A 16,516-nucleotide genomic window follows, 5' to 3' on the forward strand; every position below is an offset into this window, starting at 1 on the left:
CTTGGCCTCAACTTAATTTGATTTGGCTTCATGCTCATAGGCAGACAGGCTGAGTTTTTGCTGGAACAATGGCCTGAATGAGTGTGTGTGAGTGTGTGTCCGTGTATGTGAACGTCTGAGAGATTCTCTCACGGGTCAAGAGTTCAGACAGCCTGGTCTGTCAAGATCTACAGATGCTGCAGATCAACAAAAAGGCTTCAGATTCAATATTTTCTTGAGTTTAAGTAAGATTAAAGCATGTGTGTCATTAGTGCTGATCCTCAAACACACTGAAACAAAGATAGCCGCGTAACTGAAAGCTGTGTCCAGAACACAGAGATGTTCACTGATGATTATGTGAGAGAAAAGTGAGAGAAGGAAACCGAGAGGGAAAAATGTTGAGGTTTTTGGACCAGGTCCGCGTCTCGGCCTGTGGAATCCATGGGCCATTATTTACTATCAGTCTTATGGGTGTGTTCCATTTCAGAGGCGTATAATGAGAGCAATCCTTCAAAACCTCAGTGGCACAGCTGCAAACACACATATCATCTCCACTAGCCATATCTCTGTCCACGAGGAGCAGATTTAAAAGGCTCCCAGCTCGCTTGAATTGCGTTTAGGAAGTGGGATTTTTTTAGCTTTTTTTTAATGCTACGCTGTAGCAGTGATCACTGCAATCTGTGGTGAGAAGTTAAATATCCTTGTGGTCACAAGTGAAATACTGCATTAATTCCTCAATGTCCAGTTTGATTTCTCTTTCTGTCTTCTTGTGCGTCCCTGTAGGTTACAACAGGATCTTATATAGCTCAGGGAGAAAATAAATTATGAGGCAAATGACACTATTTTCATTTTCCAAAAAAAAGGTAATTGATGGTAATACTGCGGCTGTAGGAATGAGTGTATATGTATGAGAGAACTTTTGAGCAGTCAAGCTGTTAATGAAGACTACATTCTTCTCAACAAATGCACAGAGCTTTAAAGATGTTCAATTTAACATAACTCTTAACACTTATTTACACAGAAGGTTTTGCAAGATGAATAAAAATGGCTATGGAATAAGGAAGTACTGCATATTCGGCAACCAAACGGCTAAGGATAAGTGAAAAGACCAAAGAATTAATAACAAACAAGCCAGAAGAAGATGTTTATTTAAACAGGGGATTGGGTAACTGGTCTTCCAAGTTGGGACAAAAATGGGGTTAAGTTATAAATAAATGTACATAAAAAAACTGCAACAAAAATACTCCACTACACTTAGCACAATGACTTCTATACAAAAAGTGCAGAATTTTATTCAATTAAACAAGATAAATTACACACTCTTTAAGGATGAGATCTTTAAGCACTGGTGACATCTACAGAAAAGCAGTGCTCAGTAAAGTATATTGTGAAGCACAAGAACAAAATTGATCACGATATGATAAAACACTGCCCATCCCTAGCTTAAATATGAGGGAACAATCTAAATTATAAAGCATTTGGAGTGGCCCTCACCATTCACTGATCTAACCCCACCATAGAAATGGGTCAGCAAAGCTTAAAAAGGCTGTAAACAAGCTGTGGTGCAGTAACACAGTAACAAAACCAAACTGTTTTAAGGGACAAAAGAGAAGTAAATAAATGTTTCTTCATAGAGCTATGTTTTTTTCTATTATGGCATACATTACGGCTGGGCAATTAGTTGAAAATGAACTGAAAACAATGTTCAGAACCTCTACCTAATATAAGCTTTACCAAATCTGATGATCTTTTAAAAATTCTGTTAATACTTTCCTCACAGTGTGCGTTCATGTTACTTCACCATGTCCAATCTGTGACATGTAAGCAACTTAGAACTGTCATTCATTAAAAATAATTAAGGTAAAATGTTCAATTACTCATGATACTAATTTGAGGTCTAAAAATCACAGCTCAAACATAATAATTTAGTCTGGTTACTCATTAACCATACTCAGTAGACCATGCCCCTCCTCTCTCTCTTCTCCCTCACACACAGAGTAAACAGTGTGAGGGTTCTGTAGATAGTCCACTGCCTGACCACACAGAGTGTAACAGGTAAGAGCTGGATCAGGAAGACCACTTTGCAGATTACTACACGGGCCTATAAAATGTAGTCACGGGTGACCTGCGCTGGATGATGTAATAGGGAAACTATTTGTTGATTGGTTAAAGGGTCACAGAAAGTTTGTAGGGTGCAGATTTGGCTTCTACATCTCATAAAAAACACAAACAGAGGGGCCAGAGAGAGTGAGACTCAAAAACCAGTGCAACTGTCTATAGGAACCATAGCAACAATAGCAAGAACAAGAAACTAACATAATTAAACTTTAGAGAAGACCTTTAGAATCTAATAAAAGAGGGAATCAACTGAATGTGAAGATGAATTGAGATCACAGACAGAAAATCTATTTTGTCTATCATGTTTAGTTCAGACTGTAATGCAATATGATGACAAAATGAGTAACATCTTTTAATAACATCACTCAAACTGTATCTCGTGACTTGATGAATCTCCTCTAGCAACTTTTGACGCATTTTGCTGTGCTGGATCTCTCATCTTACCACATTTGTGGGGTTTTCAGAAGCAAATTAAGCAAAAGATAAGTCAGGCAGTCAAGAAGCAGTTGTATTTTTATCTCATTCTAATCTAATTCTTTTTTTTATTTTATTTTTTCTTTATTTCAAATTTTCTAGTGATTTACTAGTGATGCCCCAACACATGAAGACTAGAACATGCTTACTCCGTTACATGTGAAGTCAGCCACTGATTTCTTTTCGAGCTGCTGCTGATGCAGCATTGCTGTGTAGCATCACAGCGCGTTTGGACGACAGCGCAGCGACTCGGTTGATACATCAGCTCACAGATGCCCTGGGTTGCGGACATTACCCTAGGAGTGATGTGGGCGCTTCAGACCGCTGGACCACTCGGGGCCCCATTCTAAACTAATTATAATAAATGAAGATACTACCATCATCATATTATATTCCTCACTATGAGAAAGTTGGCTGTTGTGTGTGTGAGATGCTCGTATGAAAAAACTGTCTTCTCTTTCCCAACTGGCTGCTCTCTCCATTGAAATCAATAGGATGTGTAAAGGTAAAGTAGAAAGGTAAAGTAACTTATTTTCCTGTAACCTAGCAATGACCACCAGCCATTTGTTGGACACAGGTGAAACTTGACGTCTGCCTTTAATCCATCTAAGAAGTGAACACAGAAAGGGTTAAGGACTGATACTGTTAGGATTAGTGTTGATTAATAGTATGCAAAATATACATAAATTATATGTTATACATTGTATTACATAAAAATAGTGTCCTCCGTATGGCAGTCCTGTGTAAGTCTCCCTCCATCAGCTTTACAGTGCCAGTATTCAAGAGTTAAGTGCTCAATACTTCTGGCAATGTAAACTCATCTGCATTTTAAAGTGACCATAATAATTAATTTGATCAATATCATACAGCACCAACACAGATCTGAGAAAAGAACAGCTGAAAGACAGACAGAGAACATAAACACAAGTCAAGATGCTGCCTTTATATTGCATTACAGCCAGAACAATGTCCTCTCTGTTAGACGTGGGACATGATACCTCTCTCTCTCCCTCTCATTCAGACACACACTCACACACAGCAAGCCTTCAGCTGCAGCACTAATGCAATAAGATGAGAAGAGGAAAAAGCATGAGAGCAGCATCAAGTGCAAAAGAGAAAGAGGTGGGGGGAGAGACAGTCAGAGACAGAGAGAGAATGAAAGCAAGTGGGTCTGTTGGGTGTATCTGACCTGTAAGCAACATCCTTTTCTCTCCTTACCATTCACAGTGAGTGAGCTTACTGGCATGCTCTTATAACCAAAAAATTAGACACTAGTGCAGTGGTTTTAGCTAGATAGGCAGATAAGTTGATAGACAGATCTATAGATCAATATATTTAAAGTTTCCATTGCTAGGTATGCTAAGGCAATGAAATGCAATTAGCATCTTGCAAAAGTGTAAATAGTAGCATGATACAAAAACAGAACAAAGTTTAAGAGAAAAATGTGCAAAAAATATAAGATGACTATTTTATCAATGACAAATATACAAATATGACATGATATAGGCCACAGACAAACAGGGAGACAGACAGAAGGATATACAGACAGAGATATAGCTATTAGCTAGGCATTAGCTAGAAAGATCATACACACGACTGTGATAAATATAGTAAATATATAACAATATATACATACATATAAGGTGAACTTAAAATCCTTTAATTTTCCCAAATACCGTCAGTGATAACGCTCCATCCTCAGTGCCTGAGAAATTCGATAATTTAAGCTTACTGTAAATAAACGAAAGCGCAAATAAACAGTTTTCAGGAGAGAAATCTGTGTAGATTAACATCCAGTGCTTGTTTGATTTTAAAAAAAAAAGTCTTTTTTATCACAGTTTTGTTTACTTAGCTTAGCTTTACTCAACTTAGTTAGCTACCCCCCACCAACACCCAGCGGCGAGACCTGCTGAATTAGCAGCATCTCTTAAAATGAACCTCATAATCCAGTGCGCTTTATGTATGAAAATAAACCAGAAAATATAAAATATATTGATAGTGCACCTTATAATACGATGCGCTGGAATTAGCTCAGGTGTTTCTCCACACAGACAGACAGACATCAATCTTAAAAGGCGCAGTAACAAAATTAACCTGTATAAATTTAAGGTAAAAAGAGTCTGGCAATTGATCATGTACATGTTCTGTAGTTTTTAGCTCATTAATCCTATTAAACAGCCTGAAATATTTGTCACTTTGAAACTGCAGAACATGGTCCATTAACTTTATATAAAAGCTACAAATGTTGTGTTTTGTATACATTTTGTAAAGAACTGTTCGGAAATATAATCACTCAAAATTGTTCTAGTTTAAGGGTCTTTAGATTATGTCAAACCTTTAACTGCTGTAAATTAATTTACTTTTGATCGATGACTAACATGAAGCAAATATAATTTAATTAAAAAAAGTTGTAAATCAGCTGCTTGATAACAACCTGCCACAATAGCATAATATAACAAACCAGACCAACCAATGATGAAAAAGTTTGTGTTCAAAGTGTCAATGTAGTGGTTTTATTGATTGTACCACTGCATGCTGAACACACTTTGGCTGAATAGAGAAGAAAGGCAAAAGTTAGAGAAAGTAAAGCCTGAGGGTGCTTCTCATTGAGAGAGTGAGAGCAGAACAAAGAGGGAAAGCAGAGATGTATACCCCATTAGCTGACCTTTAGGACTGTGTTATTGATTGCAATTAAATAGTTCTGTGCTCTGACCCCTCTTTCTCTTAAACTTTCCATTCTAAAACCAGGCAGATGCTAGCTATTATACACATCATTTATTCACATCCGGTCTGAAAAGCATCTCGGTGAAATCATTTAGACTTAAGACGTGGCTCAAATTGCTGACTCATCAGCTCTAACAACAGCCGCCACCATCAGGCTAGAGTTTCAATGTACAGTAATAGCCTCAGCAGCACCGGTAAGGCCAGATTCTCCTCAGAAGGCTATATGACTGTGCCACGTGCCACTTGTGAATTGTAATGGTTTAATGGAATGTGGTAATGCAGTAAGTGTAGATAACATCAAAGAACTGTTCTGTATTTGTGCTTGAGAAGTTCTGAAGAAAGTATTATTACAGAAAGAAAGAGCAGGCCAACTTCCACCACCCCAAACCAAAAGCCTGGTGAGGACAGAACACAACACATCCAATCCTAAAAGACGGAAAAAAACAGCTTTCTTACATATTTTGGATTTTTTTTTATTTTAGTTTTGTACTTTTTAATAGCACAAATTCACACAAAGAAGTAAATCCAAATCTTATTATAAATCACATGATGCAAAGGACAGAACTTTTGGACAATATTTGGATTAAAATGTGGTTGGAAAACATGGAAATAGCTAAAAACATTTTACTGTAAATTGTGAAGCCATGTCAAAACAAAGAAGGGAGTGGCTTAAAGTTATTGTGCATACACATGCCTATTTTGTGTTTCGTCACTCTCCTATTGGCTACAGGGCTGTAACTAATGATTATTTTGGTAGTTGACTAATCTGATTATTTTTTGGACTAATCAATTGGTCAACAATTACTTCTGCCATGACCTCCATTGCTTTAAAATGACAGAAACAGCTGAACATGGGACTTCAAGGCTGACATATATATTTTGTTTAAAATGTGGAAAGTACTGATCTTTAGTGAGTAAATATGTAACCTGTTGTGTTCGGGCACTTTTGGAAATAAACACTAAGTTGAGTGAGTCCATTACCTCTCTCCTACTGAGAAGATAAATGTCTTGCAAACAGTGGCAGTGTGTCGAAAACGGCTATCAAGCCCACAACCTTGTCATCAATAACCATGCGCTCTACCTACACAGTCACTCAGTGCTACATAATTACAAGATTAAGGATAAGGTTTTTGCTAGGTGGTTGCTATGGTACACCAAATGATTGCTAAGAGGCTGCTAGGTAACTACTAGGTTGTTAACATTAGTAATGTTGGCGATTGCTAGGACATTGCTAGATGTTTGCTACAGGTAGACACAATGCTGTAGCTAAGTTTCAGCTAGATGTGTGCTAGTGTTGCTAGGTGGTTCCTAGACAGTTGCTACACTACTGTATATCTTGGTTGGTTGCTTGTTCATTTAATGCCATGCATCAGCAGCTAAGGCTCATCTACTCAACCAGGTAATTCATAGAGAGACATATATAATAACACAGTCTGCAGTCTGCAGTCGACATGGATATCAAAGTCCTTAGTCCACGTACAGGATCTCAGAATTGTTGTTTGGGGTTAGTGATTCAAAATGAATGTTTGCTATGTTGATGCTAACTGATTGCTAGGTACTTACTATGGTACCCCATGTAACTGACTGGGTATTCCTAGTGCATCTGTTTTATGGCAACTTAAAAAGGACACAAACTGTTGGACACTATTCCTTTAAAAAAAAAATAGCTGGGGAAACATTTAACTGTAAATTGTGAAGCCATATCAGAACAAAGAAGGGAGTGGCTTAAAGTATTGTGCATACACATGCCTATTTTGTCTCTCGTCACTCTCCTATTGGCTATAGGGCTGTAACTAATGATTATTTTGGAAGCTGACTAACCTGATTATTTTTTGGATTAATCAATTGGTCAACAATTACTTCTGCCATGACCTCCATTGCTTCAAAATGACAGAAACAGCTGAACATGGAATTTAAATGTTGACATACCCTTTAAATGCCTAGATTTAGTTTAAAATGTGGAAAGTACTGATCTTTAGTGAGTGGCTTGAAGTATTGAAGAAAAAAAAATCTAAAGTTGCTGTGTGGAAACAGTACATCTGACAAAGCCGCTGTATACAAGCCAAAATTGCACAATCGAGCTGAACAGCCTGAGTTGGAGTTGGAGTGGTGTTAACATCTCAAAAACTGTGAGTCAAGTTGTCTTGAATAAACAAAAGAAAACAGATGACAAACTGGTTAGTAATATAGTAGAACATGAACCATGAAAAAACGAAACCACTAAAAATATGGAAAGGTCTCTAATAACTTTGGGCTATCCTGGAAGACTGCTTGTCTCCTTTCACACTAGAAGGCAATCCACACTAACACACAGACCTGGAAATTCCCTTCTTATTGTGAACAAGAGAAACTAGCACTTTAGCACTTTCTGCCATGTATAATTAACATGGAAACTCAAAGTATAACTTCTCTAATTAAATAATAACTAGCATGCTAAATCAACAGCACATTACAGAACCTAGTTCAATGGATTAGCGTGATAATAATGAAAAAGCAACCCAAGGGTGATTATGCAACTTGTTGAATCCACATGCTTTGAGGAAAAAAATGAAAACAGCACTCGCCCAGAGAAGGCTTTTAAGGAGAGCAGGCCTGCTGAACTGTGGACTGATGTAATGGAGAAATAAAAAGTATTATGAATTTCGCAGCACTGCTGGAGAACTTCCACCAGACATGTAAACCCCCTCACTCTCCAACTCTCCAGTCTCACACAAAGAAAATGTGTTGGGGCCGCCCTTTAATGGTATTTAGGGTTTAGCTTCCAACAGCAGGTCCAGCATGTGTAACGAGGGGAATCGTGTGTAGAGCAGGGAGGTTTTAATCTGAATTAATCTAATAAAGCAGGAGAAGAATGTGCACCATTCCTGTGTTTGTGCTTTAGAGTGAGACAGCTTAGCTGTGTAAAAAGCTACAATGATTACAATGAGAACGGAAAATTTAGATAAAGGAAAGTCACAGACCAGTTAGAGTGTAGAAATAAGGATAAACAGATTCACATTTAGAGAACAAAAGCAGCTTCACATGATGGCTACTTCTGACTTAATGAGTTTTAAAGAGAAATACTTTCAACTGAGTGCTGTTTTTCTCGTAGCTATAACGGCACCAACCAACTTATATATATATATATATATATATATATAAAATCTAATAGTCATCATAGAATGGACTAGAATTTCCTCTGAGAAGCTTTGTTTTGTGAGTTTCTCAGCCTACGCATGTAATGTATTCACTGTAAAAGCCACCCCAGCATGCCTGTGGTCATTTGTTGTGATCTGATTTGCCTCTTTTTGTCCTCCGGACTTCCCTTCATCACAAAACAATACAACTAATTCCTTTCTTCCACTGTAAATAAAGAAGGCTTTCTGGTACACAATATTATTATTAAGCAGCTGAATGTGCAAGAATACACAGTTGTATGCAATGTTTGTTTCAGAAATAATTTGTTAATAACATACAAAATATATAAAAAAATCAAAAGCAAAATAAATTATTGGCGTCAAGAACACCTTTCCAACTGTGAAGCATGAGGGTGGATACATCATGCTAAATAAACAACAACACAATAAATTTAACAACAGTAGCTGTCCAGCAAGAGATGTTCCTTATTCTAATGATTACAGCAAGTTCCACATTTAAGTTCACAATCAAAAGTTACAGTCATTGTATGTCATTATATTAGCACAAGCTAACTTACGTCTTTATTTTTAGAAAAAAACATATCTTTTTACAGGACAAAAATCTGGACCTACACCTCTCATGTTTGTTGTCAAACTTGTTGAAGGAAGAGATCCCCAAATTATCAATGATTTATTGTTTTTTTGTTTTTACAAATAAATAAGTTCACTCAAAACATTACTTTTGAGTTTACATCATGAGACACAATGCTGACTTCATGATCTTAAGTACACTTTTCATCCCTTTTTTCAATCCTCAGATACTAAAAACTATGTTAAACCTAGGGTAAAGGAAATGTGTCTATGTAAATGTTGCTATCGTGTTATCATTTAAATGTACAGTAAATGTACAGAGTGAAAGACAAAAGACAAGCAAAAAAAAAAAAAAAAAAAAAAGGTCATGTGCCGTTTTGCTGGGACACAAGGACATCCACCCATTCACCACGCTTCTACACTACAGCACTCTCACAGTATCAACCAACGCTAAACAGCACTATGCAGGCAGCACTAGCAGAGTTCTTAATAGATGCTTCAGCATTATGGCTCAGGCACAGGAAACAATACGTTTGTGTTTGCAGTCTTCCAGGGCCACAATCGAGTGCCCCATTGGAAGAAGCCCACCACAATCTGCCTTTTCTTCTTCTGACACAGAGACGTATTTCTCTCTCAGTGTATTTACATGTTTCATGCTGGAATGCATGTGTGTGTGAGCTGCTCCCAGTCACACACATATTCTCAGCCCACTGAGGGCCTCGTGGTCTTTACACAGCACACAGGTTGCTCAAGATGACCTCGAAGAGATCTCTGAATTACAGTGCTTCTGGAAAACCCACCCATAGGCAATAAGAAAAAAGTCAAAGGGTTCATCTTTAATGTGTTTAGGACATAAGAAAATTTAAGATTTGAAGATAAAGTGAACAGGGTAAAGAAGTTTTATCATGACAATGAGAATGTTATTACTCTGTTCATCACCGGTATATGTATGTTTAGCACAGAGCTTGAGCTAGTCCGGGGAGCTTGAGCTAATACAGGGGGCTTGAGCTAATACCGGGGGTTAAACAAGCACAGACACAAGCCACTTTGACCATCAAATACAGTTAGGTCCATATATATTTGGACACTGACACAAATTCTGTCTTTTTACCTGTTTACTGAAACATATTCAAGTTAAAGTTATATATGCACATGGGCATAAAGTCCAGACATTCAGCTTTTATTTGAGGGTATCCACATTAAAATTGGATGAAGGGTTTAGGAGTTTTAGCTCCTTAACATGTGCCACCCTGTTTTTAAAGGGACCAAAAGTAATTGGACAATTGACTCTAAGGCTATTTCATGGACAGGTGTGGGCAATCCCTTCATTATGTTGTTCTCAATTAAGCAGATAAAAGGCCTGAAGTTGATTTAATGTGTGGTGCTTGCATTTGGAAGGTTTTGCTGTAAAGTAAACATGCAATCAAAGGAGCTCTCCATGCAGGTGAAACAAGCCATCCTTAAGCTGCAAAAACAGAAAAAAAAAATCTGAGAAATTGCTACAATATTAGGAGTGGCAAAATCTACAGTTTGGTACATCCTGAGAAAGAAAAAAAAGGACTGGTGAACTCATCAATGCAAAAAGACCTGGGCGCCCACGGAAGACAACAGTGGTGGATGATCGCAGAATAATCTCCATTGTGAAGAGAAACCCCTTCACAACAGCCAACCAAGTGAACAACACTCTCCAGGAGGTAGGCGTATCAATATCCAAATCTACCATAAAGAGAAGACTGCATAAAAGTAAGTACAGAGGGTTCACTGCACAGTGCAAGCCACTCATAAGCCTCAAGAATAAAAAGGCTAGACTGGACTTTGCTAAAAAAAAACATCTAAAAAAAGCCAGCACAGTTCTGGAAGAACATTCTTTGGACAAATGAAACCAAGATCAACCTCTACCAGAATGATGGAAAGAGAAAAGTATGGTGAAGGAGTGGTACAGCTCATGATCCAAGGCATACCACATCATCTGTAAAACACGGTGGAGGCAGTGTGATGGCTTGGGCATGCATGGCTGCCAGTGGCACTGGGTCACTAGTGTTTTATTGATGATGTGACACAGGACAGAAGCATCCGAATGAATTCTGAGGTATTCAGAGCCATACTGTGTGCTCAGATCCAGCCAAATGCAGCCAAACTGATTGGTCGTCACTTCATACTGCAGATTGACAATGACCCTAAACATAAAGCCAAAGCAACCCAGGAGTTTATCAAAGCAAAGGAGCAGAATATTCTTGAATGGCCAAGTCAGTCACCTGATCTCAACACAATTGAGCATGCATTTCACTTGTTAAAGACTAAACTTCAAACAGAAAGGCCCACAAACAAACAGCAAATGAAAACCGCCTCAGTAAAAGGCCTGGCAGAGCATTAAAAAGGAGGAAACACAGCATCTGGTGATGTCCATGAGTTCAAGACTTCAGGCAGTCATTGCCAACAAAGGGTTTTCAACCAAATACTAGAAATGAACATTTTATTTACAATTATTTAATCTGTCCAATTACTTTTGAGCCTCTGAAATGAAAGGATTGTGTTTAAAAGATGCTTTAGTTCCTCACATTTTTATGCAATCATTCTGTTCAACCCACTGAATTAAAGCTGAAAGTCTGAACTTCAACTGCATCTGAATTGTTTTGTTTAAAATCCATTGTGGTAATGTCTAGAATCAAAATTAGAAAAATGTTGTCTTTGTCCAAATATATACGGACCTAACTGTATGTAGATTAACACAGGGGTTAGTAGGGCTGTGTATTGGCGATAACTTGGCTGTACAATAAGTATAATGATGGAAGATTAACAATCAACATAATACAAAATATTGCTGTAGACAAGACAATACATTTAGTTATTTATATTTTTATATTACAGGTTTGTTTTAATCTAAGTACAGGTAAACATCTTTCGCCGTTCAGAGGGGAGTATATTGGACTGTATCCTGTGCGTTTACTGTGTTAAAACAAGCTATGTGGGACGAATCACTAGCTAATATCGCCCTGGCCTACCGGAGCACTCACGGTTACTCAATGTAGCGCTGTCAGGCAGCATAATGGTTAGCAGCTAATGCTAATGCTTCAGCTTCACTATTGGAGAAATTCAGTAATCTAAGCTTACTGTAAATAAGCGGAAGCGCTTTACTCACCCCAAATAAACAGTTTTCAGAAGAGAAATCTGTGGAGATTAACATCCAGGGCTTGTTTGAACGATTTTTTTAATGTATTTTCTTTACAGTTTTGTTGACTTAGCTTAGCTTTATTTAAGTAAATAGTGTCTTTTAAAATGCGCCTTATAATGCGGTGCACCTTATGTATCAAAATAGACCAGAAAATAGATGTTCATTGATAGTGCGCCTTACAGTGCGAAGAATACGGCCAATGAAAAATATACTATTTATCCAATCGGAACAGTGCGATCTTCACTGCTGTTCCTAGAGTGCTTATTAGAATTGTTTAAGCATTGCAAAAATATAATATTGTGATAATTAACTGCACGCTGACAGAAGCATGTTAGATAAACTAGTTGAATAAAACATTTAAACTTAGCAAAGATGCTAAATGCACAGAAAATTATTCTCTTTACTGAGGCAGGTGAAAAATGATATATTCAATGCTAGGTTTGATCTTGGCCCATCTAATGTCAAATAGGCCAATAATTTGCTAAATTTATAATGAAAATGGGCAGACAGGGACTTTAAAGCATTGCTGATTCCTTGATCGCAACAGCAGCTCTACAGCAGAGCAGTCCTGAACTGTCCTGAACAGTCCTGAACTGTCCTGAACTGGATAGAGATGTTCATAGAAGATGTTTAACCTGCCCTTCTCCCTAAACCCTGAAATCAGCCTGAAACCACCTTCACCCCTGGGCCACGCTGCAGCATGTCTCACTGGAGCAGCAGAAGATAAATTAATCATGTAGAGGAGTGGCTGCGGCTGCATGTGTGCGCGTGTGCTCGTGTGCGCGCGTGTGCTTGTGAGGATTCCATTTCTCTGACAAAGGGCCTGGATGGTGTCCATTTCGGTTTCTTAGCAACATGTCAGAAAAGTTTTAACAACTACCCAGCAACACGTAGAAACACCCAGACGAATAAACGATTAACTATTTTTACCACCTAGAACACACAAACATATACACGCACATGCAAAACACCTTCATGTTATTGAGTCTATTTTAGGCCAGTGTGAACAAACCCTACACACACACACACACACACACACACACACTTCATAGGTTCCACACATCACTTCTAAGCATGGCTTTTCTAAACATGGGAATTCCATTAAGTTTAATAATGTTTACTGAGCATTTAAATAATTAAAAATGTTACAAATGTTATTCAAAATGGTTTGAAATTAAATGCATCATTTTAGAGAAATGCACTCAACCCAAATTGTTCACAGCGGCAAGAGGAAAGGCACATTTTAATGCCAAACAAAACCGTTTTCCTTAAGTTTACCAGTATTTTAAAAGACAAACACAACCACAACCACATTCACCATTTCTGTTGTGATGGCTTCCACGTTTAACCCAGACATCAGTAACACAGTGATCTAACCACTGAGTCACCACTATGCTAAAACAGTGCAATACAGCATACCCTAACCTACTATATATAGAGTACAAAACTCAGAAGCCATTTATATTTGTTAGGATTTTTAAAGCACATTAAAATACAATATGGCTGCTATCAAAATCACTTTAGTAAGTTTACAATACACAAAGTTTACTTAATACAAGGGATGCTTTGAATTTTTTTGCCACTGACATTATTTTGTCAAAAATGACCAAAAAAATGGCATAACTAAAATATATTTGGTCTACTTAATTTAAACAATAGTGAAAAAATTGTCTAAATAATAAAAAATAGACTGCAAAAGAAACAGCATACATTCAATGTTTGGTATTCAGTTTCTGCCAAATTAGGTCTATCACAATTAATAATATTTGTAGGTGATACATTGTCCCAGAAATAACTGCGATAAATAATTTTACTGTTATTTTCAGACCAATTTATGCCACTGATATATTAATAATACGATATATGCCAAATAATGCATTTACACCTACAGTTACTCACACATATATTTAGAAGAGGTATACTATTTTCTAACCTGTTTGAATTCCACTTTGAGTATCTAGGTATGTCGTTTTTGATGCATTGGACATTGCATAATTGGCTAAAACCTTAGTAAAAGTGCCTTTGTATGTAAACAAACAAGCAAGGATACACAATGGGCAATATCAATGTCAACAGAAAATGCACACTCAACCAATTTACACAAAATCCCTCACAACAACACTGCTTACATCTCAATACCTGAGTTATGTGGGCAGCTGTGGAATTCCCCTTTAAAGACTCATTAAACATCTTTTCCCTCCCCAAGTCAGCCTACAGTTCTGAGTCTCACACAGTCATAAAGCAGCACTGTAGAAGTTTATAGGAGAGACAGCAGATTTTAGCTGGTTCTGCACAGACGTGTGATGGCATGTTGGGATATTCCTAATTCCTACCCCCCCACACAGGAATGTCCCTCATTTACACATTTCATCAGGTCTGACCAAAAAATCATTGCACTGAATTATGACATGAAGCTATGAGGTTATGATCACAGTTATGATCACAGTTCTAGTAGCAATAACTGCTGTGTCAGAAAGAGGGTACCTGGAAAAAGAACCGGATGAACACAACCACCACTACTGTGAAGGACAACAAAGTAAGTGACATGTCGAAGGAAGAAGATGCAAAAAAAAAAAAAAAACATAGCAAGAACCGTGAAACAATTTTGACAGTCTTAAAGCTACAGTGGTGTAGGCTGTATTATATTATATTGGTTAATTTGTAGCTGTGTAGCTGTTTAGTAATACAGGTAAACCAACTATAGGAGATGCTTTGATAGGACCCCCATATCAAACTGACATAACCAATGATTACAAGTGACAATGGTTTGCTGCATAATAATAAAAGTTGTTTTATTTATCTTTAAAGCTAATCTTGGTACATATAGTTGATTTCATATCAGCATAAACACAAATGAATACGACAATTACTGAGGTCACTGACCCAAAGTCTACATGTCAGTATTACAAGCCTAACAGGCTATCTGCACCAGGTTTCATAGGGAACTACAGAAGAAGCGCCTACTACATCCAGGACCTCTTCTGGTCTAAAATAAAAGACTGACGCTCCAAAGGGAAAGATATGAGCATCACAAAACTGGTTTACATGATGTCAAACAGAATGAAAATAATAATCCCCGGAAAAGAGACCAGGAAATAAATGACTACAAGGAATGAATGACTACAATGGAAATTGAATTAACAATAGATGCCCTTCCTGTCAAATGTATTTTGGTATATTAAAAAATCTAATGCAGGAGACCGGACTAATGATGAGAAAAGGTTTGTTTTTGTCATAAAAAAAATTACTTTTTGGCTAAAAGCCCAAAATGACATTTAACATATGCTGGGCAAAATGGGAAAATCATGTTAACTCTACCTACCCTAACATATTTGTTTTACCAGCTTCTGCTGGTAGCTGGTTTTAGATGGTCTAAGCTGGACTTTGATGGCCAAAGCGGTTAAAAAGCTGGTTATCTAGGTGAAAACATACTCTATACTGATAAATCTGGTTTTGGCCATAGTGCATACTGCATGTTGTGTTTAATTTTGGTTATACTGGCTATTTAACCTACACTTGTTAGGATGGTCATAGGCTTGTAGACCAGAAAGCCATCAAACAACTTAATCAAAAGCAAACTTTATGATTAACTAGCTTAAGCTGGCCATGTTCGTTTTTTTTTTTTTTCAGTTTATTTCGGTATAACTCAGTGTAACTCAATGTATTTAGCTTTACACTCACCACGAGGACTGAGGTCCTCACCACCTCAGACACGCTCTGCCGGAGCTCCGCGGCGGTGCCCGGCTTGCTGAGCCCCCGTGTGAACTTCCTCGTCTCGGGTTGCGCGGGCAGCGACATCGCCCCTCAGCGCGGAGCACAGCCCGCGAGCAGCGCGCGCGACTTCACAGATAAACCCCGGTTTAACTCAGCTCCGCACCATCCGCCCGTCCCCCTCTCCCGCCTCAGCAGCGCGGCGCTCCGCTCTCTCTCATCACCCGCTCAACTCAAACTCATCATAAACTCACTACAGCGGAACTATTGACACCCGCCCGCGGCCGGTTTATTCTCTGTACGCAGCTCCCGCAGCACATACTCGCGCTCGCGCTCTATCAGCGCCTCATCTCACGCGCTCAGCTAAACTCAACCAGCCTCAGTTTGATCTACAGCTCCGCCCCCACACCCGTATTCAGACAGACCACGCCCACGTGACACGCCCACCGTTTCCTGTCCTAAACAACCCCACATCGACAAAAAAAAAACATTTTATTGTTTATATATTATTTATATTTTTTAAGACAAAATACAAAACATTTGGGTAATTAATACAATATATACCATTAGGCATAATTTATGACCAATAATTGTCAGTGTGTTATCAAGTTTTAATAGCTTTACTTTTCAG

General features: G+C 38.0%; 1 protein-coding gene across 3 annotated transcripts in view; it reads right to left on the reverse strand.

The window, feature by feature from the left end:
- The window catches only part of zmp:0000001200 (dedicator of cytokinesis protein 9), a 122,964-nt gene extending 106,728 nt beyond the window's left edge, over positions 1–16,236 (reverse strand). For 2 of the 3 annotated variants that reach the window (XM_049484899.1, XM_049484896.1), the window contains exon 1: positions 15,856–16,236. In XM_049484899.1, coding sequence (XP_049340856.1) covers positions 15,856–15,972 — 117 coding nt within the window. In that variant the 5' untranslated portion in view covers positions 15,973–16,236. The remainder of the gene's footprint in view (positions 1–15,855) is intronic. The other variant, XM_022680313.2, reaches the window with a different exon arrangement.
- Positions 16,237–16,516: the final 280 nt, after the last annotated feature.

This window comes from Astyanax mexicanus, chromosome 11 (genome assembly GCF_023375975.1).
Source record: "Astyanax mexicanus isolate ESR-SI-001 chromosome 11, AstMex3_surface, whole genome shotgun sequence".
In the NCBI taxonomy this organism is placed as follows: Eukaryota; Metazoa; Chordata; class Actinopteri; order Characiformes; family Acestrorhamphidae; genus Astyanax; species Astyanax mexicanus.